General features: G+C 51.4%; 2 protein-coding genes across 6 annotated transcripts in view; one reads left to right on the top strand and one right to left on the bottom strand.

Annotated features, from left to right (window-relative positions):
* Positions 1 to 12267, bottom strand: part of DHCR7 (7-dehydrocholesterol reductase) — an 18849-nt gene extending 6582 nt beyond the window's left edge. Inside the window, exons 1-6 of one of the 2 annotated variants that reach the window (XM_046644200.1) lie at positions 12201 to 12267; positions 6275 to 6403; positions 3675 to 3778; positions 2875 to 3097; positions 1469 to 1559; positions 491 to 704 (exon numbers count right to left, since the gene is read on the bottom strand). In XM_046644200.1, the coding sequence (XP_046500156.1) occupies positions 491 to 704; positions 1469 to 1559; positions 2875 to 3097; positions 3675 to 3772 (626 nt within the window). In that variant the 5' untranslated portion in view covers positions 3773 to 3778; positions 6275 to 6403; positions 12201 to 12267. Of the gene's footprint in view, positions 1 to 490; positions 705 to 1468; positions 1560 to 2874; positions 3098 to 3674; positions 3779 to 6274; positions 6404 to 12163 lie in introns of both variants that reach the window. The other variant, XM_046644201.1, reaches the window with a different exon arrangement.
* Positions 12268 to 12442: 175 nt separating this feature from the next.
* NADSYN1 (NAD synthetase 1) overlaps positions 12443 to 26604 on the top strand; it is a 41252-nt gene continuing 27090 nt past the window's right edge. The window contains exons 1-7 of one of the 4 annotated variants that reach the window (XM_046643719.1): positions 12443 to 12544; positions 15469 to 15657; positions 16389 to 16488; positions 17683 to 17743; positions 20534 to 20650; positions 24530 to 24583; positions 25039 to 25128. In XM_046643719.1, coding sequence (XP_046499675.1) covers positions 16404 to 16488; positions 17683 to 17743; positions 20534 to 20650; positions 24530 to 24583; positions 25039 to 25128 — 407 coding nt within the window. In that variant the 5' untranslated portion in view covers positions 12443 to 12544; positions 15469 to 15657; positions 16389 to 16403. Of the gene's footprint in view, positions 12545 to 15468; positions 15658 to 16318; positions 16489 to 17682; positions 17744 to 18190; positions 18365 to 18433; positions 18534 to 20533; positions 20679 to 24529; positions 24584 to 25038; positions 25129 to 26604 lie in introns of those variants that run through there. The other 3 variants (XM_046643718.1, XM_046643720.1, XM_046643722.1) reach the window with 3 other exon arrangements.

Below are 26604 nucleotides of genomic sequence, written 5' to 3'. Positions count from 1 at the left end.
TGGATGGATGGATGGATGAAGAGCTGAATAAATGAATACATGAAGAGATGGATGGATGGATGGCTCACAACTGTCCAACTCAAGGCTTCCATGAGAATGGGCACCAACCAGTAGGGCTCTCCCTGGGAAGCTGTTACATTAAAGCCACTGAGACAACAAGACTCTTCACTAAGATTGTTTCAGGCCACGCTGATGTTCCAGAAAAAGACGCAATGGGCTGCCTTTGCCCCTGGCCAGAAGTTGCCTTTCCCACCTCCCTGCTCCCAGGCCAGCCCTACAGGGGACAACTCGGCCACCAAGGATGGAACTTGGCCATCTTCAACTGTATTCTTCCTAAGGCAGGATGTTCCCCAGAGTCAGACAAGTTCCAATAAGCTCTTCTTTCAAGGATTCTCAGTCCTCAGGGCTTTACAACCTCCCCTCCCAAGGGAACAGAAAAAGGCGAGGAGGGAAGGCACCCTCTTTCCACTCCAGTGGCGGAAGCACGTACCAGTCTTCAGCATTGGTGGGAAAGAAGTAACCCTTGACCATGGCGAAGGTGGAAACGGCGTAGCCGAGGATATTGGCGCACCACAGCAGCGGGATCCAGTTGTCGAAGATGATGGTGGGAGAGAACCAGAAGAAGAGGTGTGAGTTCGCAAACCAGAGAAGATGCGTGATGACCCACGCCTGCAGGCCGTTGACCTGGTACTTGTTGACAACTCCTGTGAAGGAAGGCAGATTTAAAAGTCAAGGCGTTTTCCCGACCCGCGCCACGCAGCAGCACCTGGCTCGGGCCCTCCACGCTTTCGGGGCCTCGCTGCTCAGGTCCTCGTCCGGGGCACCCAGGCTCCAGCCCCAGGCTAGGCGCACACCTCCTGCTGTTATTCCAGGGACTAACGGCTCCTGCTGGCAGAGCCCTTAGAAGAGGGACAGGGCGCAGACTCTTGCTTTCGTCCTGGTTCTCCTCAACGGACCAGAGGCTGAGTGACCGGCCTGCCGTTTGTTAGACTTGGGGCCGAGCTCCAGCAGAAGCGAGAGGATGCCCCCATGGCTCACCGGGGAGCACTGCAGTCTCCCCACTGGACCGGGAGCTCTGAGTGGGCAGGGACAGAGTGGGAGAGCTCCTCATGGGGTCTCGGTAACCATGGGGAAAGAATGGGACCGGGTAGCTCTGAGGTCCCCTAAGCAAAAGCTGCCCCCGCTCCCCGCCCCCGGACACCACTGATGGATGCGATGTGTTCTTGGAAGAGAGATGCTCCAGGAGCCCATTTATGGCAACCAGCGTGGGGCGGGAGGCCGTTCAGCCCCGTCTTTACTGAAGAGCCTGCTCTTCAGCCCCACATCCGGGACAGCCCTGGGTTGCCCTGGATTGTCTCGAGGCCAGGTGTTGTAGGAATTTCCCAGCAAACTTTTAATTTTGTCAGCGAGCAGTCTTTGGGACGGAAGCAGCCCGGGGGAGGGAGGCGGCGGCTGAGCTCCAGGTCACCTGCAGGGGTCACGGCACCCTCTTGCACGCCGCCTACGTAGCCCGGCAGAAACTTATGGCAGAAGTCAGGAAGCACCACGTACAAAAGCACCTGAAACACAGAGATTTTGAGCTAAATCCCCTGCGTCCCGAAGGGCCTGCCTGTGTTGACACAGCCCGGCTTTTATTAACTGAGATGACAGATAGGGAGGCACCGTATGTCGGCAAGAAATCCTGATTATGGTCAGATATCCAATTCCAGAAGGAAGTGTACGGTTGAGTGGCATCACGTACATTCACAGTGTCGTGCAACCATCACCACCATCTGTCTCCAGAACTTTCCATCTTCCATGAACTCTTTGGGAAACTCTGTCCCCACTAAACACTAATTCCCCATACCCCTTCCCCCAGCCCCTGAGAACCACTAATCCACTTTCCGTCTCCACGGATTTCCCTGTTCTGGACTTCACATATAAACGGAATCCTATGGGATTTGTCCTTTTATTACAGATTTCTTTCACTTAGCAGATTGTTCTCAAGGTTCATCCACGTTGTAGCTTACGCCAGCACTGCATTCCTTTTTACGGCCAAATAATATTCCACTGCATGGATGGACAACATTTTGTGTATCCATTTGTCTGTCGATGGACATTTGGGTTGTTCCCAGTTTTGGGCTATTGTGGCTCATGCTACTCTTATCTTCTACTTTTTACCCAAAGGGACCAAGAGATCTGAAGTGAGAGGGAGTCTGAAGCCCAAAAGCTGGGACCCTGGGGAGAAAAAGCTAAAAATGGTTGGAGCCTTCCTCCACGACGAGAAACTCCTGTTTCCCTGGAAACGTCCTGGGTTCCGATAATAAATAATGCCACTGTGTACTAGGTTCGCCGTGCAAACGGCCCCTGCCTGGTGAACTCCTTCTGGCCTGGGAGGCCAGTGGGGTCACAAAAGAGCTGAGGACATCCTTGACCAAGACTGTGTGACCACCTGTCAGGAACACAGGCCTTGGCTTTGCTGAGTGGTGTCTCTCGTAACCGAGGGTCCCTCTGGGGGCGAGATGCTCTTTCAATGGAGCTCCCATAAGGTAAGATTCCTGCTGTGAACAGGGCTTCCCTGGGCCAGCCACGCCCTTACGCCCTCCCAAGGGGTCTTGCTCCCTACTACTCGGCCTGTCCCTGGAGGGCGGGGCACACTCCTGACGTGGGGAGGCTCACACTGAAGGCGTCTCGGATCCCAGGACGCTGTCAGGTGCCCCCTATCTGAAGGTGAAGCTAAGTGCATCAGGCTCTGGGTCGTGCCCTGTTGGGTCCTGGAAATAAGGCCCATCTGAGCCAGGATTCTATTTCCGTGACAAACGGCCAGGACTATCCCAGCAGGAGGGGACGCTCCATACACACTGCACCCTGACCACCATGGCTGGGAGGGCTGACCTGGAACGTGACCCACAGGGTGTAGAGCCGGGCTGCTTTCTTCGTCACAGATGGCGTCTTGGCCCAGATGTCTGAGACACGAGCACGCCCGGTGGCGATGTCCACCACGGGCGCGGTCAGGGAGCAGCTGTACTGGTCACACGCCATGATGAAGTAGTACACGATGAAAGGTGCAAAGAGCAGCAGGAAGAGGATGCTCGCCAGGGAGAACCAGTCCACCTCCCTGCGGGAGACGGCAGGTGGTCACCCCACGGCCTGCCAGGCCCTCTGCCCTCGCAAAGAGGATGCTTTGCTTGTGTGCACACAGTTGTTCCAACCAGACAGCACCTCGTGAGAGAAGGGTGTCAGTCTCAGGGCAAAGCCCTTCCCGTTGCCTGGAGAAGCCACTCAGCAGGCTCGCCTTACGGCCATCAATCAGGAGGTGGATGGACCTGTGGGCACCCACAGAAAGCCCAGGGCCCAGGAGACGGATGCAGGAAGGCCATCTGTGACCAACAAGGCCAGGGGCTTCTCCATTCCGGGCCATGGGGGTTGTTCACCCACACCACGTCCCCATCACTCTATGGCTCCAGGAGAACCGTGACGCCCATGTACTATACGGCTAGCGCACCGGCTATCCTTGACTTTTTAGTTTCTTCTTTTTTTAATTCCTTACTTTATAAAATGAAAACTGTTTACCTTTCAGAATCTTTACGATAAAAGAAACTTCTTCTAATAGCTTCATAAAATCCCAAAGGCTGGCAACCTCTCGCTAAAACTCTACTCTCTTTTCTGGCTGGGAAGACGGGTGAGGTCCTTACCAGGCACGGCCCCACTGCCCATGAGGAGCAGCCCCATCCTTGGCGACCCCATCCGGACTCTTGGTTCTGGGAACATTGGGCTGAGATTTTGCAGCCATCGGGCCCTGAGGGAAGGAGAGACACTCTGTTCAGACTGTTCTGTGAAAAATAAGACACTGCCTCTCCCCACCACATCCCCCACTCCTCTTGGGCCCTGCTGGGCTGGCCTCGTTCACTCCCTTCCCTGTGCCTTGTCCTGGACAGTGGATGCCAGGCAGGAAGACATCGCTGCACCTTAGGATCTCTCCCTGGGAACGTGCAACAACCTCCCACCTGGCTTGCTCATCTCAATTCATCCCCTAAATGGCAGTAGAATGCCCCTCTCACCACATGCCCTCCGTGGCTCGGAGCCCACACCATCTGCTCCTGCCTTCCTGGCCCCCTTCCTCTCCACTCTCCCCTCACACCCTCTGCTCCAGGCACACAAGGGTCTTTACTGATCCTCGAAAATGGTTCATCCTGTTCATAATACCTGCGACTTCTCTGCTTAGAACACGCTTTGCAGGTCTCCTCGTTCAGGTCTCGTGTAAAATGTCCCCTCCTCAGTATGACTTTTTATTTTTCCTGGAGTTTGTGCTTGCCTCACTTTTTCCATTTGCTAAGGTTTCTATGCACCTATCGCCATTTTTTTTTTCTGCATGTGCTAACAGAGCTGTCATACATGTCAATAATTTTCCTACACACTCTAACACCACAAAGTGTATCATTTCCATTCTCCACGCCCCCCCGATAGTCATTCATCTTGTACCAGGGTGCAAGTCGACCAGCCAAGCTACACTGTCTGCACCCCAGGTTCCCTGCCCAGCCACTCTACCTATGACTTTATTTTCTTAATAACTCTTCTCACCCTGTGGAATTCTTCTGCTTATTTCCTTGAGCACATGTTTATTGTCTGTCTCTCCCCATTAGAATGTAAGCTCCCAAAGGGCAGTAATTGTGTGTTCTAGTCATCATTTTTCTATCAGGGCCTGGAAGAGTGTCTAGTACATGTAGGCCGTTGAAGAAACAATCACTTTACAAAAAAAGAAGAAGAGGAATTATATGCAGCTAAGTAGCAGCTGCTCTAAATGGTTATAATATGGGGGAAGTGAAACCCGACTTTCCGAACAAGTTCACAATTGTGAAGTCTCAAAATATGAGGGATAAAAAAAAAGATGATCTTAAAAGCTTTCAGGGAAAATCCAGGATTAAGCATCACACTGGCAGCAAGTTAGATTCCAGACATCGAGAATGGGAAAACTTTAAGAATTCTGAGGGAGACTTTTTTTCAACCTGGAATTCTATTTCCAGGTTAACTACGATTCAGAGGAGAAGACGCAAGATCCAAGAGAGCTGCTAAAGGGATGTCCAGCGAGAGGAAAAGAGGAAGTCCCAAGGTGACAGCTGTGCAATGGACGAGATAGTCCCCATTGTACCATCCACATTGGTACAGGATGATTGGCTGTGAGCGGAGGCAGGAACGGAAATGATAAATTTTGTTGTGTTAGAGTGTGTAGAAAAATTATCGACATGTATGACAGCTCTGTTAGAACACGCAGAAAAACAATTATTGATAGATGCGTAGAAACCTTAGCAAATGGAGTAAGTGAGGCGAGCATTAATTCCAAGAAAAATAAAAAGTCACACAAGGGAAAAAAAATATATAATTATAATACGTTACTCAGCGTAACAGTAAATAATAGTAACTTTGCCAGAACCACGTAAACTCTGGTTATTGACTGACTACTGGATGCGTATAAGGAAATGTATAAAGTCGAAGGGAAAATGTATAAAGTCGGAAGAAAAGCAAATCATTTAGAAATAAGCTGGTAAAAACAATGACACAAAAGTAGGTAAAAGAATGAAAAGTACTTGCTTCTGGGAAGTGAGACTATAGAATGAGGTTGGGCATAGTTTATTTTAACACTGATTTTTAAAAAAAATATGAATATGAGCTACTTTAATACAAATGTGCATTCATTTAAAAAGTTTCAATGATGAAAGACATTTTGACTTGCCGTGTGGGAACTGTAGCTGCATCATTTAATTTAATTTACACGGGTCGGTTTAGGGAACGCCTACGATGTACCAGGCAGGATGAAGAGCTCTTTATGGGCTGGGACCATCCATCTCTACGGCCCTAAAACGCAGAATCGAGAGCCTGGTGCGTGGCAGCTACTCTCATCTAACGGGCTGGAAAATTACAAAAGGGCCAGAGATGCACAGGCTGAGAACTAAGCGTGGAAAACCAAAGAACGCTGCCAAAAAGAAAAAGCATACTTTCTAGGGATTAAAACAAGCCCATACAAATATTTTGAGCTTATCACAGAGTTCATTTGCGCAGGAGTCACCTCGCTGGCTGTCGGAAGCAATGAATTTTGTAGTAAACGTGTAGATAATATCCTTGGCAACAGACGGCCCGCAAAAGAGGAGAAGGAGGTGTTCTGGGTGTATTTTCTTTTTTCCCTAAGACTCACAGACAGGACCCGATGCCAAGAGCTGATGCACTAGCTGTCTTTACTTTTTCAAAGCTGAAAGGTCGCTGCCGGCGCTCATGAACAACAGCGCCAAGACACGCTTACCTCCAACCTCTTGTCAAGCGGTTTCACAGCAGAGCAGAAGTTTTCCTTCTTGAACTGGCCCCTCTAAGATCTCCAGACTCTTCTGATCAACAGGTCGGCCTGATCCTTCTCAACCCTCTGAACCAAGTTCTGCAGGGACACGAAGATGATGAAGACACTCAGGGAGCTGCTATTTCAGGATCAAAGGGAGCTAAGGACCCAAATGGCATTTATTCCAGGTCCGCTGCTGGAACCGAGTGAGAGGTACGAGCTCGATGCTCAGGGCCTCAAAAGGGAAAGTGGCCTTGTGGGGGGTGCGTAAGGCCACTGCATCTCCCAGGATTTTTGCCTGGCACATACGATGCCCGGCAAATAGGAAACACTTCATAACAGTCGATGGACCTTGGATACCAGCCTTAACACGCCACAGACGCATCCCTGATAAGCAGCGATGAACCAAAAGGTATTTTCTTTGTACATTTACAACAGGTAGCTGCATATGCACCTGAAACAGTTCTAGAAGCTTCTTTGTGCCATCTGTCTGAATCAGGCTCCGCCTAGGGTTTGTACGTTCCCATGGTCACATTCTAAGAGCCAGTGAGGTCCTAGGAACCCAGAGCAGCATTGAGAGTCCCCAGGGCTCAGAGCCTGGATGTCTGCAGACTCGCTGGACTGAGGGACCTTCTTGACTGTCTTGGGCCATGAAAACCCACGCACGTGAGGTTTGGCAGCTGCTGTGAAAGCGGGATCAAGGAGGTTTACTGTTCCACACCTGGGGAAGAAGAGCCAGGGAGATGGGTGGGGCTTTTTGGCACCTGGTCAGCTCCCTGGGCTGTATTTTGAGTTTCACAGCCAAAGCTAAAGGGGCGTTGCTCCTGAGGGTGTGGGGATGAGGTAGTGTAAGGGTCTAATGTTAAGCATTCATTTCAAAAGACATCCATTTGAATAAACATACTGGTAGCCATGTGACACAGCTACCAGCCAAACAACCAGAGAAGGAATTAGAAGGCCCCGCCCACAAAGCGGTCTCATTCCGAAAGCCCTGTTGTGGTTAACTGACCTCTGAGTGACCTCTGAGTGGCCCTGCTTCTTCCTTCCTCTGTCCTAATTCCTGTTTTACCAATAAAGACTGATAAAATAAAATTTTACCAATAAAATTTACCAATAAAGACTGAACCGTGAAACCCTAGACACCCCACCCTCACACCCTAATAAAGGCAGAGCCCCAGGTTCATACTCCTTCCTTCTCTCTCTACCCGTGACCTCGCTGTGTGGCCCCAGGCCTGCCGTGTACCCTCAAGGACCTGTGAGTAATAAATCTTGTTCCTCAAAGTTCCCTGATGGTTTTTACTGAAGTGCATCCTGTGATCCTAAGAACCACAAGGGCGGGCCCAGCCACACCACCGGCCCCAGTGGGGGACATGTCTGTGGGAGCTCCCTACAGTAAGACCAGAGGGCTGGGGCAAATGCCTCGAGCTGAGACATCCACTGTCCATAGGCGGGGACCAATACAACAGGTGACTCCAGCCCCTCGGCAGCTTTTTGGCATCTTGAGGGTTTAGTAATTTGGGGATGCACCTGAGACCCAGGACGGCGGCAGGGAGGTTGGGGGCTGATACGATGAATGCCCAGGAGGCCCAACGGTCCCCATCAAGGCTGTGAGTTCTCAGCAGAATATGTGGCCAACATGTCCCCATTTGGGATCCAAACTATGTGACCTTAAACAGCTATTTACAACTGTAAGGCTTTAGTCTCTTCATCTGCAAAGTGACCATGTCAGCCACCTTGTCCAGTAAATGAAGTCATGGGGCCAAGGGCTCAGAGCCCCACCCGACCCCCATCAGAGTTCACCTAAGAGAGTCAGGGATGGCCAAGACCACTGTCAGTACCATCCAGGCCTCAGGAGGGCTCCGTCAGGCTCCCGCAGGGCAGCAGGGAGAGGTTCAGACCGGCAGAGTGCTAAGGAGATGAACCCACGGCGGCCACCACAGAGTGTTCTGGTTGTCCACTGCGTAACTCATCACCCCGCAACTGAGCGGCTGAAGACAACAACAGTTTTTTTTTTTTTTTTTTTTTTTTACCAGCTCTCATTGTTTCTGTGCGTGGGGAATTTGGGGAGAGCTTGGCAAGGTAGCTACGGCTTGGGGCTGTGCTGGAGCAGTGTGGGCCAGCGTGGCAGCCTCGGGAACCAGCCAGAGTTCCAGCAGACAAGGCAGAGGTGGTACAGCCTTTTCGGACCTGGCCTGGGAAGGCTCATGACATCACTCCCAGCACATTCTACTGGTTCCACTGAGTCACAAGCCCACCGCCCATCAAAGGGAGGGGAATCACACTCCACTTCTTGAGGCGGGGAGAGAGGCAAGATATTAGAAGAACATGAGAGATTGTTGAGGCTATCCCTGGATGATGCAACGTGTCACAGACAGATTCTTGACTGAGCATCTGCCAGCTTCCAAGCACCCATTATCTTCCTGGATTCCCACACCGACCCTGGAGAATACTATCATGCCCATTTTATAGACGAGGAGGTTGAAAAGGCAAGGGAGGTGGATCAAGCCATTCTCTGCTGGTACAGGCCTATGGGGACAGAGCCAGGTCTGCAGGAACTCCACCCGCTGCGACACACCTGGGAGGCTCTGGAGTAAAGTTCAGAAGAATAACGATGACGATGACAGCTAACCTCCCCGAGGGATGTGCCAGGTACCATTCTAACGCACACGTAGAAACACTGAGTGAGAACTTCATCGGAACAGCAGCCGGGTCTGTTCTGGAAATTCGTTGGTGTAGGGACTGGTGGAGACGGAAACATTCAGACAGACCCCTAGCTGGGCTTTGCGTGAAAAAGAACGATAAAATCCAGATCAGTGGGGGCGGGGGCGGGGGGGAGAGCAGCCGCTCTCCTGGCGTGAGGATGGTTCTGGAGGCTAGGAAGACCTGCATGTTGACCCAGCATCTACGTGTAGGAATCTGTCCTGGGACACAGACAGATGGCTATGTAGACACGCAGAGGCAGAACTTCCATGAGAGTCTGCTGTACGCAGTTGCAAAATACCGCAACCAAGTGGCTCTCAGGAAAAAGATCACATGAATGATGACACCCCCACACAGTGGAATACTCTGCAACTGTTGAAAAAAAGGAGCTGAGCACAGAAAAACATTCCCCGGTGTATTTACGGCACAAGGACAGGTCGCAAGATAGTCTTATCATTAAAGACTATGTAAACAGCTGTACACCAAAAGCCTAAACGGTATTGGAAATATAGCGGGTGTTTTTCCTCTTTTTTCCTAATTTTTCTAGTAGACGAGTACTCGAGGGATAATTTAACAACAAGGAAAAGAGTTTTTTTTAACAGCTCTTGGAGTCACAAGATCCACAATTCTGGAACGTTCGTGACTCTAACTGGAGTCAAGGAGGTCATCTGTTATGGTGACGCTGACTTTTGGCAGATTTTCTCCATCCCCCTTGGCCCTCTGCAGGCTGTGTGCTCCCCCCTCAACTGGCACATGCAATTCACAAGGCTCACTTGCCAAGTGCAGAGGCTACTCCCGGGGCGTGTGGCCCCACCCAGCTCCTGCAGCTCGAGAGCTCTGGCCTCCGCTCACATTGAACGTTGAACGCTCACGTTGAACGTTGAACGGCGGAGCTGTTTCTGAGGCCTCCAGAAATAGGCATGTGCCTTAGTTGGAAGGAAATGTCCAGAGACTCTGACCTCTGATGCTAAAGGGTGAACTGCAGCCCTGGCTGCCAGGAGAGGGTTTCTGCCTCCTGGGAATTATAAGGCACTCATCGTAGTACAAGTTTAAAAGCCAAACCTGCAAGTCCTTCCAATCCATTCCCAGGAGTCATTCAACTCCGGTGTGCATCAGTCCAGATTGCTTCATGACTTACACAACACACACCCACTCTCCTTCCTTCTCCTTTATTCCAAAAATCGGTTTGTATCCAAATTCTTCTGCAATTTCGCTTCTTCCCTCTTTCCTATCTTGGTACACGGCTTCCTACCACAGTCGTCTCTCTCAGGGTCCATGGGGGATGGGTTCCAGGACCTGCCTCCGATACCAAAATCCCTGGGTGCCCAAGTCTCTTCCTTAGCTGGTCCTCTGTATCCACGGACTCAGCCACCTGCAGCATCTAGTTGGATCTGAGGATGCTGAAGCCGCAGATATGGAGGAATGACTGTATCGAAATCTGTCCCCTTTTTTTAGCAGTAGTTACGTAAGAGGATTCGGTTTAGAAGTATTCTAAGAATTAACCGTGCTTGGTTGTTTCTGAGTTTTTGCCTTGCAAACCATCCTAGTTTTTCCATGGAAAATTGTCCCGCAGGTGAAACGACTCCATCCTCGCCAGGCCTGCCCCTGCCTGCCGCCTTCCTGGGGGCCATCCCGGCCTGTGGGGCTACACAAGCCAACACCTGACCTCTTTGACCCCTAAGCTTCTCAGCTCCCTCCCCCGAGCCATCTATATACTTCTTGAGAGAATAAACAGGACTATGCAAAATTCTATTAAAAACAGATTCGCCAAATTGCACTCAGAAAGAGTGGGTCATTCTCTGCTCCCACCAAAAGTGTACAAAAGTATCTTTCTCACTTCACCGTGCAGGCCCTAGATATTGCATCTTAAATCTGGGCACCCGACATGGTGCACAGTGGGGCCCGGCACCTGTTTCTTTACCCAAGTAACTGCAGGAGGAGCTCAGGCGGGCACGAGGAGACCACTCCATCCTAAGACCGGGGCGCTGGGTGCCAGGCGCTTCGAGGGCAGGCCACTCAGCCCCTTCCTCAGCTCTGGACAGAGTCATGGTTGAGAAGCACAAACTTTTAAGCAAAAGAAACCAGGCTGTCAGTGTGGAATTCTTGCTCTCTGGTCAACCCTGACCGTTAGCGTGGGGGTTTGGGAGGGTGAGAATGGCCAGGATAGTGTTCTGCCCCTGCTGCCAGCCCCCTAAATGCAGGCATTGCAGATGGAGCTGTTCCCTCACAACCAAAGTAATGTCACTGGTGCCAGTGGGTTTGAACCCTGGCTCTGGCCCTCTCTAAGTACACGACTCTCTACAGGTAACTTCACCTCTCGGGACCCTCAGTCTCCTCGTCTGTAAAACGGAGGTGATGCCAAATATGTAGTGCTAAGCATGGTGCCTGACACACGGGACCGCCCAGCAGTGAACGACAGAAGGTCTCACACACTCCTCTCCATAAAAACGCTTCCTCGTTTCCAGCTTTCCTCTCTCCTTCACCTTTTGTCAGAAACCTTAACCAGCAACTCCTACCCTTAGCAACCTTTCTAATAAAATCCTAGGATGTCCAGGAAAGAGGCAATATATCATTATTTTAAGAACAGGAAAGGAGGGATGGTTGGAAAAGGAAACAGGACTCTTGACCTTTTGTGGGCGCTCCCGGCACATCAATCCCCTACCCTCATTAATCCATTCCTAGGAAAGCAGTTCAGCATCTCCTACCTGCTCCTCGCTTCTCAGCCAGCAAGGGAGCAAAGGACCGCAACTCCGTTATTTCCTTAAACGGAAAAATGCATCCTCCTGCGCGGGACGCCCCAGTCCAGGAAGCATGCACCTGGCTCCGCCTCGCCCTGACCACTCTGGGGATAGAGCGTCCCCGTAGGGTCGTCTCGGGTGGGCCAACGGGCACCCCTACACCTCTGGCCTCTCCTCATCGGAACACACGTGCCTCCTCCCCAATCTCACCTGCGCATACGCGCCCCCTGAGACGCTGAGCGCGCATCTGCTCTTCGCCTGCGCATAGGGCCCGCTTGCCTGAGCGCACAACCCACCCAACTTGGGCGCACATCGCCCCACACCCGAACTCGCCCCCGCCGGACGTGCGCACTCCCCCCAACCTGCGCGTCCCCCCGCCCGCTCACCTGAGGGCCCCCACCTGCACCCCAAGCCAGCTCACCTACGCGCCCCTGGACCTGCGCCCCGCGCCCGCTCACCTGGGCACCACGCTCCGCACTCGCCTCGATCCCCGCGGTCCAGGCCTCTTGCCACCCCGCAGCCCCGCCCCCAGGCTGAGGTGTTGCTGTAGACGACCAATCAGAGGCGGATCCTGCGCGGCTGGAGGCCCTGCGCCCCGCGATTGGCCGCGGCGCCTCGCCCCACCCCCTGAGCTGACTTAGAGCCTCAGTGCGCGCCACTCGGCGGCGGCGGCGTGGAGATTGACGGCCCAGGGCCCGACCCCCGGATCTGGCCCGGTGGGGGCGGGGTCTGGTCCGGGGCGTCCACGTGAGCCCCACTGGGACCCAGCAATGCCCCGCCAGTCCTCCGCCGGTGGTCGTGGGTAAGCTCCTTAGCTCCCCGTGCTCTGTTTCCTCTTCTGCCAAAGAAGCTTCAAAGGCGCGCGGTAAACACTATGCATCTAGTGTCCAGGTGCTGGGTCCGCAGCCACGCGCAAAACAGACAAGATCGCCGCTCTTAGGGTGCACGTTGGGGTAGGGGCGGCAGTAGTCAGTAAACAATCAAGTAGGTATCTAGGGTGTCTGATGGTGAAAAGTGGGTTGGAGAAGATTAAAGCAAGTAAGAGATTGGGTGTGTGGGTAGCAGTGTTATTTTGGGGTGTCTGGGAGGGCTCCCTGCCATCAGAGGTCTGGTTCCCCAGGAAGTTACCTGAAGCTGGCGTTTAGAGTAGGGATCACGGCTGTGCAGAGATGGATAGGGAGGAAGCAGCAGAGTGGGCAGAGGGAGAAGATGAGTGTCAGTGCAAACCCGTTGGCTTGGGTCAACCACATGGGGAAGCTCCCGTGATAAGGGAGCCCCTCAGAGTTGTCCCCCTGGCAGGGACGGCTAAACCATATGCCCCTGCCTCCATCGGTCACTGGACACGGGCCACCCTTCTGAGGGCATGACCTTGGGCAGGGCAGCTGTACAGCCCAGGAAGCCTCTGGAGGGGTGGGCAGCCAAAGGGGTCTGCTGACCCTACTCCCAAAATCCTGGGCGTCAAGCCTTCCTGGCGGAGGGATCTGGTCGAAGCCTGGATCTGGTCTCTGTGCCCCTCACAGAAACGTTTGCATTTTTTTCCTGCAGGTTTTTATTTTGAAAAATAAGTATAAGTATTATTAAGTATTAAAAATAAAATAAGTATAAGTAAAATAAATATAAGTATTCAAAAAAGCAGTTGAAGATATAGTAAAGTGAGCACCCATATCCTGGGATTCAGCAGCTCTCAACAGTTTGCCACATTTAATTTGTGTGTGTGTGTGTGTGTGTGTGTGTATCCCCCTCCTTTTTTTCTCAACTGTTAATTATCTGGCAGATGATACCTTCCTCCTAAATACTTAGTATCCATCTCCTGAAAACGAGGACATTCTCCTACGTTACCAAAATAAAATGACCACACTCTGGAAATTTAACATCAATGCTGTTATCTAATATGTTGTCGGTATTCAGCTTACCCTGATTATCCCAATAATGTGCTTTACAGCTCTTTTTAAAAACCCAGGATCTAATCCGGAACCTGCAGGGTGCATTCGAGTGGTCCCAACTCCTTTAGTCTTCCTCAGTCTAGTGCCTGCCCCAGCCTTTATATTTTGTTTTATTGTATCTTTTTATTCTTTCATGCCATGAGGCTTTTGCAGAGTCAAGGCTAGCTTTTTCAGCCTATCTCGATTTGGATTCGGCCGTTTTCCTCCTCTTTGCATTTAGATTCTGCATTTTTAGGCAGGATAATATACTATATAGGTGATGTCACGTGATGGCCCTTGTTGGTTTTTTTTTTTTCCCCTGCTTTTTCTCCCCAAAGCCCCCCGGTACATAGTTGTATATTTTTAGTTGTGGGTCCTTCTACTTGTGGCATGTGGGATGCTGCCTCAGTGTGGCCTGATGAGCAATGCCACGTCTGCACCCAGGATCTGAACCAGCGAAACCCTGGGCCACCGAAGCAGAGCGCGGGCACTTAACCACTTGGCCACGGGGCCGGTCCCATATGTGACGAAAATAGTAAGTTTGCACATATTGAGGTATATGGGGGAGCCATTCTGGTATAACCCTGATTTGTCCTAAAACTTGTTTTTCCCAGAGCAGCCTGATTTATGGCCCGCCACTCCTGCCTTGTACATCTGCTTCAAACATTTTCCCAAAGAACACACTCACTAAATCTAGGATGAATATTTCCCTCTCTCTGACGCCAGTGCCAGCACTTCTTTGAAGATAAGCTTTTCTTCGCAGAGAACCAAGGTCAAGTTGACCTGCTGGGTATGTGCTAAACTTCAGCAAAACATATCCTTGTGACATTGGGGATAAAAAATTGTATTCCTGTCATGCTTGCAATAGGTTCTTTGTTCTGAAACAATATATAATCGCACTCTAAACCACACTTCTCTGGAGCGCTTTCTTCCCTGGGGGAAGAGAACACTTCTGGGCTAGCTGTCAACATTAGCTCTTGAAATGTCTCTCTTATCTATAGTTGCGTTATTGATTTTTTGTGTCAACACATGCCTTCACGCATCCCATCAGGAGCAAGGCAGTGTCTCTGTGCCCCATGGTCGATGGTAAGTTTGATTGTGTGGTTCAGGTGGTTTCTGCCAGAACTCTCCCTTTTTCCTCTCATGATTGATGGCCAACCTGTGGATCCTTTGAGATGGCTGCTTCCTAATAACCTTTCACCCAGTCATCTAGATTTAATGTCTCTGGCCTGAATCACTTACTTCTTGGTGCAAAGGGGTGATTTTCTGATTTCATCATCCTTTCAACATTTATTAGTTGTCGTTTTTCTGTAAAGAACTTCCCTAGTTTAATTTTTTTGTCAGTACAGACTAATGGATTTTCTCACTCATTGAGTTATGATCCTGTACTGTGTGGAAATTAATAAAAGAAACCCTAACTAAATTGGAGTCGGGAGGGCGTGTAGGGGGAGCCCTCACGCCCTAGCACATCATCAATTACACCGACCAGGATGAGACGTGCGCTGTCAACTTGGACAGGAAGTAAAACTACTTTACTTGAAGGTAGATTTCTCTCCCCATCCGGCAGCAGCCCAGCCAATGCACAGCCCTTGCGGCCCTGAACTGCTACTGTCCTCTAATAGACTTCCCAGTTAGAACACCCCTCCATACTCCGTCTTCATCTCCATAAAGCGGCTCCCCTTCTTTCTTTTCAGGATCTGCCTATGGTTTGCCATAGCATGCACGTCCCGAATTGCAATTCTTTTTGGCTAATCCCGAATAAACTCATTTTGAGATAAAATAACAGGCAAATTTGCTTTTTAAGTTGACAGTGTGAAAACCGGTGTATGGATGGCAGAGGTGGCATCGCAAACCAGGAGAAAAAGATGGACTATTCCATCAATGATGATGAGCCACTTAGTCCTTTGGAGGAAAAAAAAATTGATTCCTACCCTAAGTGGACTAGAGAGTGCAATGGGAAAAGAAAACCTGAAGAACTGCTGGTGGTGAACAGGTACCAACGCTTCGGGGAAGAAATTTGGCAATATTTAGTCAGGTTGAACGTGTGCACATCCTTCTACGCAGGCAAGCTGCAGGGAGGTGCAAGCCCGGGAGAAACTGGCAACTACCGGCGTAGAGAAACCATAGGTGGCTCCGAGGGAGACACCTATCGGAATGGAAATAGCAGCGCATGTGTGTGCAAGCGCGTGCGTGTTGACACAACGCTGCTAATAACTTAAATGGCTGTCGTTATTGAATGGGTAAAGTGTGCTTTATTCCTCCAATCGAGCGCCAAACTGCAGAAAAACAATGAAAAGAATGTATCTAATTGCAGGAAAAAAATCGAGAAGCAGAAGCACATTATGGTGCAGTTTGTGGGGAGGTGTGCAATAAAATAGAGGGGTGGGAACAACTGGGCGGCATGCCCGTCCATCTGCGCCCCAGGACCTGGCGACTCTCCCACGCGCCCGGCTCAGGGTGCAGGGGGCGCCGGGTCAGCGGGCCGGGGAGCGCGCTCGCCCGGGACCCGCGGTGCGAAGGGCCTCCTTTCTGCGCAGGCGCGGCGGGCAGCTCCGGGGCGGGGCGGGGCGGGGCGGTCCGGGGGCGGGGCCTGACGCCGGGCTCCGCGGTCCAGTCCCCGCCAGGCCTGGCCGGACGGGGCGGGGCGACCCGGAAGGGCCCGCGCCAGGGCCGCCGGTCTCCCCAGGACGGGAGGACCCACTGTCCGGCCGGCCTCCTCCACAGGCGACTGCGGCCAGGATGGGCCGGAAGGTGACCGTGGCCACTTGCTCGCTGAACCAGTGGGCGCTGGACTTCGAGGGCAATTTGCAAAGGATTTTAAAGAGTGAGTTTGGGGGCGGCGGGGGGAGGGGGACAGGAGGAGGGGCGAAGGTCCATTCTTGCTCGTGACGCACGCGCAACCTTGCCCTGCAGAAACCCGCAGCGGTGGGCGTGGGGACAGATAAGATAATGATGACCACGACCGTGTGAGTGCCCAGGTCCTCCTCTAGAATGGGGGGCGGGGGTTACAGTGCCTGAGGACACGTGGTGTGTGCACGTAGTAAGAAAAGCCTGACTGGCCGAGGAGTGGAGAGGGGGAGGGCTGGGGCGTACCTGTCTTCAGATATCTCTGGTGTCCCAAGTGGCTAATCTAGAGCTGAGCTGCTCATCCTCGGAGGCATTTAAGGGGAGAGTCGCCAGCCTCCGGGGATGCTGTTGTGAAGAAGTGTCCTAGAGTGAGTGGTCTCTGGTGCCTGACAAGCTTCCTGGGGGGCAGACATTTGGGGAAGCTGGCCCAAAGAGGGAAGTGGAATAAGGGGTGAGCCCGTGAGCTTAGAGACTAGGGTGTGGCCACATGGATTCACCATGTAATTATTGCTCACTTTCAGGAGTGAAAGTTTGCACTATTCATTTGCACTATTCATACTTAACCCCTAGCGTTGGGCCGTCCTGGGCAGCCCTGCGAGTGTGGCCGTCCCAATTCTCTTGTACTGAGCAGCTTCCTGCAAGAGGGTTTTCCAAGAGCAGAAATGTGAAAAAATGCTTCAAGTGAGGACATCTTATCAGCCATGTGCCTTGGACTTTCATCCTTTTTATTTTTTCGATATCAGCCTGGTTTCATTTCATCAGAGGTCAGAGCAAATCTAATTGGGGTGACGAGGGGCGGTCTTGGGTGGCCAGAGCTGATCCTCTGCTCAGCTGGCCTGTCCCCCTTGGACTGCACCCAGAAGCTGCTGCCTGAACCCACAGGTCATTGTGCCCGGGGCTGGTGCCGCTGTAGGTCCCGCCTCCTCCCTGCACGTGGTTGCATCTGCTTGTGAATAAACTGTCAGGATGTGACTTCGTCCTCTTCCTCCATGGTGCTCAGGGTCCGCCGTGCGGGCCCTGTGAATTTCTCGTTTCTTGCAGGTGTAAGCAGGCTCTGGGAGATGGTGGAGTGGTTTTTTCCTTGTTTTTTTTTTTTTTTTATCCTACCTACCACAGCCTTTGACAAAGCTGTAGGTGCTGACATTGCCCCTTTCTTTCTCTGTACATGTAGGTATCGAAATTGCCAAACACAAAGGAGCAAGATACAGGCTTGGACCAGAACTGGAGATATGGTGAGAACAGAACACACAGACACCCCTGGGTGGGCAGGTAGAGGTGTGTGCATCAGCTCCCCTCCACCGCACTGGGAGCTGGTGTTCAGAGCTGCGGCTCTGCGGGTCCGTTTAGGAGGCCATCAGAAACCTGTGAGTGGGCCTGCTTAGTGCCATCGACCAAGAGCAGGCCCAGCAAGGCCGGGTGATCCTAGGTTCCTGTGCAGAGTAACCAGAGGAGGTGAGTTCTACGAGGCCACGGCTGATTTCAAAGCTGGGCTGCTTCTCCTTTACCACCATGCTTCCCTGGTCGTCATTTGCACACTTGGCCGTGAACAGGTTACATTTAGTGGTCTCAGCATCTTTCCCTAAGCGAGCGTAGGCGATCCCTTCTGCTCTGCCTTTTTGCCATAATCGGGAAAGCTGATTCCTTGATTCTCTTCTTGTCTCTTATTCAATAACAATCAGTTGGCTGCCACACGGTGAGTCTCCCGCAGCTGTGGTTCTGTTCTGACTTCGGCCGTCGGCTGCCCTCAGTGCTGCTGTTCCTTTCGTCTTTGCTGCTACTGCCCCGATGTGGAGTCTGAAGTCCATCCTCTACCTGTGCCCCCGCCTCGCTTCCTTCTTGTTTCTGGAGTTAGTGTAAGCAGACACTGCCTTCTCTCGGGTGTTTTTGGATTAGTCCTTGAGGCAACTTTTCCGTCCATTCCAGATCGTTGTCCTTGTTACGCTGATTTCTCTCCTTGGAATCCTGACGTCATCGCGGGCTGTGTCTCCCGTAATATCTGAGAGCATCGACACCCCTCCTTTGGTTTGTTCTCTAAGAAGTTCCCTGTCTGCCTGCCCGGGCCCTGGGATCCTGGTTGCCTAAGATTGGGTAGCTTTAGTTACCTCTGCTCCTGAACGCCTGCTTCATCTTTCTGTTCTGTCTGTCCCTTCCCTCTGGAGGGGCTGCAGTAACAGCCCAGCCCTCCTGGCATCATCCCCGTCCAGACACTTCCACATTAGCTCCTCATGCCTTTCTTTGTCGTCTTCTCCATGCCCCGCCCTCCCCGACCTCCCTCCCCAGGATGGTGTATTCACATCAAGCAGGGTTAAGGGCCCAGCTGAGCTGGGCTCCATGCGGTTTAGACTGTGCCGAGCCAGCTCACATTTGTTATTTGCACCCGTTGACAGAGAGGAAAGTCATATCCTTTACCGAGTATACCCTCTTGCTGTCCCTGCTGGTGAGGAGTCCAGCTCCCACCCCAGAAGGGGCACCTGGAAGGAGAATGAGGGGCCACTGCCCCCCAGGGCTGACTCATGGATGTAGAGGTCCTGCCCCAGAAAGGCCGGCTGTTTTCTTTGAGCCAGTTTTGTAGGCTTTGTCGATGGAGGGCTGCCACCCACAATGGGCCGCGGGCACTTCCTGATCGCCCCCGTTATAAAATGCCCTTCTGTTTGCCGGGCAGCCAAAGGAGTGAGAGGTCAGTTGATGGCTGGACATCAGGCAGCAAGACGTCTGGTGTTGCCTTGTTATTTGGTGTCACGTGTGGCCTGGGCGCTACCAGGGAGCGAAAATCCATGAAACAGGAGTCTGTCTGCTGGAGAGGAGAGGACATCCTGGATCTCCATCCCTCACGGGGCATCTCCTTGACCCTCTTTTCATCAAGAACCAGAGCCAAAGGCCAAGGGGAATGCTTTTCCAGGCACTAAAAATGGCGTGTGCCACTTTGGGGATTTCTGTTCGTGTGTGCAAAGTTTGCTCAGCGTTTGAAACACCACTCCCTGGCTGCTGGGCAGTAGGAAGGAAAACTTGTGGAAGATTTAGAAGAGGTTTCTAGATGCTCTGCATTTTGTTATGGGAACTCCCATCCTAAGAGGTGGCTCTCAACCGGTCTTCACGCTTTGTGAGATCGTTGAGTGTTGCATGTGTTTTCTGGGGCTGCTGTTGCAAAGTCCACAAGCTGGGTGGTTTGAAACAGTAGGAACTTATTCTTTCACAGTTTAAGAGGGCAGAAGTCCACAATCTGGGTGTCAGCAGGGCCCTGCTTCCTCTGACGGGGTTAGGGAAGGGTTCTTCCTGCCTCTTTGTGCTTCCAGCTCCCAGTTCCTTGGCTTATGGCTGCATCGCTCCGGTCACTGCCTCCGTCTTCTCACAGCCTTTTTCCCTCTTTATGTCTCTTGTAAGGACACTTGTCATTGGATTTAGGGCCCACCCAGATAATCCAGGATCATCTCATTTTGAGACCCTTAATTTAATTACATCTGTTAAGACCTTTTATCCAAATAAGGTCACAATCACCAGTTCTGGAGGTTGGGACGCGGACATACCTTTTTGGGGGACACCATTCAGCCCCTTGCAAATATCTATAGCAAGAAGCTCAGGGCAGCTATGTGAGCGGCATTTTGAGAGGTTATTAATGACCTTCTTTGCCCGAAGAATGTTTTCCTGGGGGGTCAGCTTTGCTTCTTTTGCATCCTTTTCTTGTAGAGCAGTGTGATTTGGGCCACATTAAAGGTTAAAAAAAAATTCCAAGAGCAGACACATTTTGACACGAGAGAGAATTTCTCACAGTAGCTTAAAACTAAGAGAAATGGGCAGGGGCCTCATGTTTCTTAATTTCCCATAAAATGCATGGGTTTTTGTGGCAGTGATCCTGGCTCTGCTACACAGCCGAGTCATGCCGGAGGCTGTCGGAAGATAGCAAGGCTGGAGTCGCAGCCCTGCACACTCCGACTTGATTGGCCCACAGGCCCCTGCCCGCACCCCCACCCTGGGTGCACCTGCTACATCTCTGGGGCTCACCTGTCTGCTCCCTCCCTCTGCAGCGGCTACGGGTGCTGGGATCATTATTACGAGTCGGACACCCTCTTGCATTCGCTGCAAGTCCTGGCTGCCCTTTTGGAATCTCCGGTCACTCGCGATATCATCTGCGATGTGGGAATGTAAGTGCCACCGTGAGCGCGTGACAAGGTGAGCTCGGGAAAGGGGGAAGTTCGAGGACGTGATATAGCCAACGCCATCCTCACGTCAGGGATGTGGAATCTGTGCGTTTCGAAAGATACGAAGGCCTTTTGTGGAGAAGTGGGTTTATTCCTTCCCAGCTGCACACACCTAATTCCCCCACCGGAGGCAGCTCTTGGAAGCGGTTTTGGTATGTTTTTCCAAAAGCAGCTATGCACGTGTGGACACACTTTACACAGTGGGAGCATAGTGCTCACTTTGTCACGTATAGCACTTTCTTCACGTGATGGCAAATCTTGAGATGGTTCCACGTCACTCCATATTGACATGCCAACCATATGGTTCCAGATGGTGCAGGTCCCATAGGTGTAAATTCCATAGGTATAGATCCATATGGTGTGGGTTCCATAGTGTAGGTCCATATGGTGTAGGCATATATGGTGTAGGTTCCATAGGTGTAGACATATATGGTGTAGTTTCCATAGGTGAAGGTCCATGTCATGGAGCTTTCATAGGTGTAGGTATATATGGTGTAGGGGGCGTGTGGTATAGGTTCGTGTGGTGAAGGTCCATATGGTTCCGTAGGTGCAGGTACACAGCTGTAGGTATATATGGTGTAGGGAGCATGTGGTGCAGGTTCGTGTGGCGAAGGTCCGTATGGGGTAGGTTCCATATGGTGTAGGGTCTGGAGGTGTAGGTTCCATATGGTGTAGGTTCCACAGATGTAGGGGGTATGGGTAGGCCTCAGGCCCAGTGCTGTGTCTGTGTATGTGTCTGATGCATACTGTGCGTAACCACAGCCCGCTGATGGGCTTCTGTGTTGTTTCTCTTGACTCCTTCAGTTCTGTCTTATGTGATGTGAACGTTGCCACCTCTGCTTTTTTTCTCTCGGTTTTTGCCTGGTGTGTGTTCTGCCACTTCATTTCACCCTCGCTGTGACATCTGCTTGCTAGGGTCTCTCTTAAGCAGCACATCTGTGGGATTTTTAATCCAATTTGTTCACGTTTATTATAATTTGTGATACGTGGACTGTGTTCGTCTCCCATTGCTGCTGTGACAAATCACCACAAATATAAAACACAGCTTTTTTGTCTTATTTTTCGAGGGGTCAGAGCTAAAATGGATCAGCAGGGCTGGTTCCCTCTGGAGTCTCTTGGAGGAGAATCTGTTTCCCAGCCTTTTCCAGCTTCTAGAGGCTGCTGCGTTCCTCAGCTTGCAGCCCCTTCCTCCACATTCAAAGCCAGCAATGCATCAGTCTGATCCTTGCTTCCATCCTCACATCTCCTTCTCTGACTCACCTCCTCCTGATATCAAACCTGAAGTGAGTTCGCTCACCCGTTGCACAGCAAGCCAATCTGTGACGCCAGGTGTAGTGGAAGAAAGTAGGAATTTTATTATTGCCCAGTGCTGAGCGAGGAGAATGGGCAGCTAACGCTGAAATCCCAAACTCCCCAAAAAGCTAAAAGGAAGGGTTTTTATTTGGGATTTTAGGGGAGGGGACGGGGAGCATATGGCCTTGCTGGTTGGAGCTTTCCCACTAGCTTGTCCTTTGGCCTTGAGACTCTTGCAGAGAGGAGGGAGCCCGTGACCTTGCTGGTCAGCAGCTTTCCCACCAGCCTGTAGCTCCTTGCAGGGAGGAGATAACAAATCCAGGTGCTTGTCCTTGGCGGGGTCTGTCTCCATGGAGGATAGTGGATTCTGGAGCCAGGAAGCCAGGGATTAAGCAGGGAAAGAGTGTTTTGGTTTTAACTGCACGTATGCTGGACTTGATGTGGGGGAACTGATATCAGGGTTGATGTCACTCCCTCATATAAGGACCCTTGTGATTACATCAGGCAGCCCCAGGTAGTCCAGACCCTCTCGCCATCTGGGGATCTGTAAGTTAGTTATCACACCTACAAAGGCCCTTTTGCCATAGAAGGTGACATGTTCACAGGTTCTAGGATTTAAGACGTAGACATTACTAGGGGGCCATTCGTCACCCTACCAGATGGACCGATTCTTCTCACCTAATTATTAAGTTTCCTAGACATCGTTTTTTTTAGGTTTTTTTGCTTATTTGTTTTCTTTGCTCCACTTTGCTCTGCTGGCTTTGAATTTATAATACCATTTTTCTTTTTCCAGTTTTTACCCTTAAAATGTTAGCAATCATATTAGAAGATATTTTTCTTTTGAAATCTAGCATTTATCTGCATCTGTAACCTCCACTGAACAAAACAACAGTTTTATCCTGATGTTGTTGACATCTGCCATCTCGAATCGTCTTTCCAAGATGCTCTCCAGGAACGAGGCATCCAGTCCTGTTCCCGCACTCTGTGGCTGGAGGCGCGGTATCCTTGATCACGTGGGATTTGTTCTTACAAATGGAATAAAGAAGATGTTAGAGTGATGGATAGTTAAAAAAAAAAAAGAAGAACTATCTTATTTATTTGCTTTCATTACTTACAAAGTTGAGCATTTTTTCCGCTTATTGGTCATTTGGGGCGCCATTTACTCGTTCTCTTGGCTACAATTGAAGCGTTTGTGTGTAATTTAAGAGTTCTTTAGCTATGAAAGGTGTGCTTGGTTTCCAAAATGGGCCCCCGTACCTGGAGGGCAAGGAGAGACGGAAGAGAGAGGCACCTCAGTCCAGATGGGTGGGTGGCGGGTTTAATAAGCAAGGGGACTGACGCAGAAGGCTTGTCTTGGGCGAATGCAAGACGAGTGAGTCTCTGCATCCTCTTGCCAGCATGCTAAAAGTTTACATAGAGGCTTTACCTGGGTTGAGTGACTTCCCTCATCCAGATGGTCTCCGTGCCACGTTACTCTCTCACGGCTGTGTCCTGTGGGCAGCTTCCAGCACCGGGAAGGCCAGGGGACCGCACATTCCAAGGACAGGGGAGGGGTGGAGCCTGCACTTGCCTGGGTCCAGCTCGAGGGTCAGCCAGTGGTCCTGTCCTTTCCGTGACCTCCTCCCACAGATGTCAGCCTGTTATGAGAAAAGTACTTTTCCTTGTGTGTTCGCTATTTAATTTTATGTTTTAAGCTTTAAATTTCTGTAGTGCTTTTCGTTTGTTTTTGCGAGAGAGGCTCATTTAGTTAGAAATCAGATATTCACCGTAGGTGTCTGTGTTACTTAAAATATGTGTCTCCCTCATGCTGCGCACGCGTTTCCTGCAATGCGAACAGGAGCGTGGTTTGGTTTGGCTCCGGTGGGGAATGGAAACCGTGATGATGCGAGGGCTTCAGGTGGCTGTCCGTGTCTGTGGGCAGGACGGGGGCGCCCACCGCATCCTGTCCTCTCATCCACATCGGGAGGAAAAACCAAGGTCAGGGTGGTTTAGCCGGTGCAGGGCTGGGGTCGGCCCTGCAGCCCCGACCTCCAAGCCCGCCCTTTTAACAGCGGTGAGCAGAGCCGTTGGCACCAGCCCTGGGCGCGGGGAACCGGCAGTGCCTGGGCCAGTGGCCGCTGCCCCATGGCCTGCGTTCTAGAAGGGCCTCAGGTCGGGAGAAGTGCTCTGAAGGAGAATAGGGAAAGCGCAGGGGCTGGTGCAGGAGGCCAGTAGGGGGTGGAGGGGTGACACGGCCGGCCGGTGGCAGGTCGCAAAGCAGGGAGGCGGCCACTGGAAGGTCTGAGAACATTCCAGGAGGAGAAGGAGGAGCCCTGAGCAGGGAGCGAGTTTGTGCTCCTGTTAGGAGATTCTCTCCCGTTTTAGAGTCTCCGCCGAGGCAGCAGCGTTTTGGCTTGTGTTTAACTGTGATTTGAGAAAGCTGCCGAGGAGCCTCCTGACTCCCTGTAGGGACCCGAGGAAGGCTCGTGTGCAGACAGAGGGCTGCTCCTGCTGTGTGCAGACGAGCGTGTGCGTCCCTTCTCTCTGCAGGCCCGTGATGCACCGAAATGTCCGCTACAACTGCAGGGTGATCTTCCTCAACAGGTGGGTGGCCCCAGGAGCAGGGGGCCTGCGTGCCTTGCCCGGACTCTCAGGGACTGCGGCACTCATGCTGGTGCCCAGTGGCAGGGCCCCTGCGGGCCATGTGCTGGGAGGCTTCTTCTGGAGGCCCATCCTTAGTGAGGGCCGAGGCACCAGGCAGGTGACTCGAGTGGCACTGTTCCTGGTCCCTGCCGCCACTGACGTGGGCACCTTCAGGTCTTAGAAAGAGAGAGACCTCAGGGTGGGGCTTGGGGACACACGGCCCTGTTGCCGGCAGGTCAGTCGAGGGAGGGTGGGCCTGTATGTTCCCTCGCAGACCGGGCAGCTGACTGCATGGTGGACGCCTGCTGGGTCTGAGCTGCTCTTGTCGTCGACCGTCAGCGCCGGACGGACCCCTGCGCTGCTCCTTGCTCCCGGGCGTGGTCGTCTCAGGAGCAGTCTTGTTCCTCTGCCTGCAGGAGGATCCTGCTCATCAGACCCAAGATGGCCTTGGCCAATGAAGGCAACTACCGAGAGCTGCGCTGGTTCACCCCGTGGTCCAGGAGTCGGTGAGTCCTGGTCGTGCTTTGTGACAGCTCCTTGGATGTTGATGAAGCATCTTTGCCGGGCGTCACCTCGGTGCAGATCGTGGGGGAGATAGACGAGAATTCGGGGCAAAATCCCCGCCTCCTGGTACCTGTCATTTGGATATGGCTGTTTTGATGCTGCCAATTAAATGATAGCCAAGTGATCACAGATCACGTAAAACTGTCAATCATCCGTCACCCATCACCAATCGTTTTAAGTGTAGTGTCACTTGCGTCTTGGGTCACCCTGTGTGTCAGGGTTTCTCAGCTCCAGCCCTGCTGCTCTGGGGCTGGGTCATCCTTGTGGTGGGGGTCTGTCCTGTGCACAGAAGGGTGCAGAGCAGCGTCCTGGCCTCCACCCGTTACATCTGTGACGACCAAAACTGTCTCCAGATGTTGCCACATGTCCCTGGGCGGGGGGTAGGGGGGGAGACGACATCATCCCCAGGGCAGAAGCCCTGCCCTATCTTCTTATCACAGTTATTCTTATTTCCTTATTATCGTTACTGTTGTGAATGGAATCTTTCACATTACGTTTCTAAGTGGTTCATATTTTTATGTGGGAAAACTTTAGATTTTTGTCTTTTGCTTTTGAAATTGACCACCTTCCTACGTTCTCTTGCTGTGTCTGCGAGTTATTCTGTTGATTTTTCTTAGTTTTTTTTTTCCAAGTAGAAATTATATGGTACAGCTAATTTGACTTCCCCTTTTTCGATAGTTACACCCGGCAGTTCATTTTCCTAAGAGCGTTTGTTGGCCAGCATTTCTAGAACACCATTCTAGATCATTTCTAGAACCAATGTCTTTGATAACTGGCATTTTTGTCTTTTTCCCGACTTGACTTGGAAACCTCGTCCTGTATTTGCATTTGGTTTCGGATTTCTGTCTGTCTCTAGGTATTTTTACTTTGGAGTTTTAAAATGAGTTGAGAATGGATGTTGAATGTATCGGATATCTTCTTAGCAACACTGAGATGAATGGAGAGTAAATCTCTGTGTCTAGAATAAACTCCAGATGAATGTGGGGCGTTAAACTTTGTTTCAATTTGCTACTGTCTATTCAGGATTTTTCTCTCTTTTCCAGATATAGGTGCCAGTATTATACTAGCGTTTTAAAAAAATATTAAGAAAATTTTTCTGTGCTCTGACACTTTAAGTATTATAGGAAATGATGTATCAAAGAATAATATGGCTACAATTCTCTTTAAAACTTAGGAATGATGTATCGAATAATGTTTACTTTTAAATTTTTTGAGATAGAAATAGCATGCAATAAAATATGCAGATTTCGGGTGTTTTGCCTTTGACAAACATGTGCCTTTATGCACTCACTACCCTGAAGAGACATTTCCATCACCCGGAGCCCTCTCTGCCCCCTTCCCAGTGGATCCCGTCCCCCAAGCTTAGTTTTGTCTTTTCTTAGATTTCATACAAATGGAGTCATACGTGTACACGCTTT

Source organism: Equus quagga, chromosome 17 (assembly GCF_021613505.1).
Source record: "Equus quagga isolate Etosha38 chromosome 17, UCLA_HA_Equagga_1.0, whole genome shotgun sequence".
Lineage (NCBI taxonomy): Eukaryota > Metazoa > Chordata > Mammalia > Perissodactyla > Equidae > Equus > Equus quagga.
This window is presented reverse-complemented; position numbering and strand designations above follow the sequence as displayed.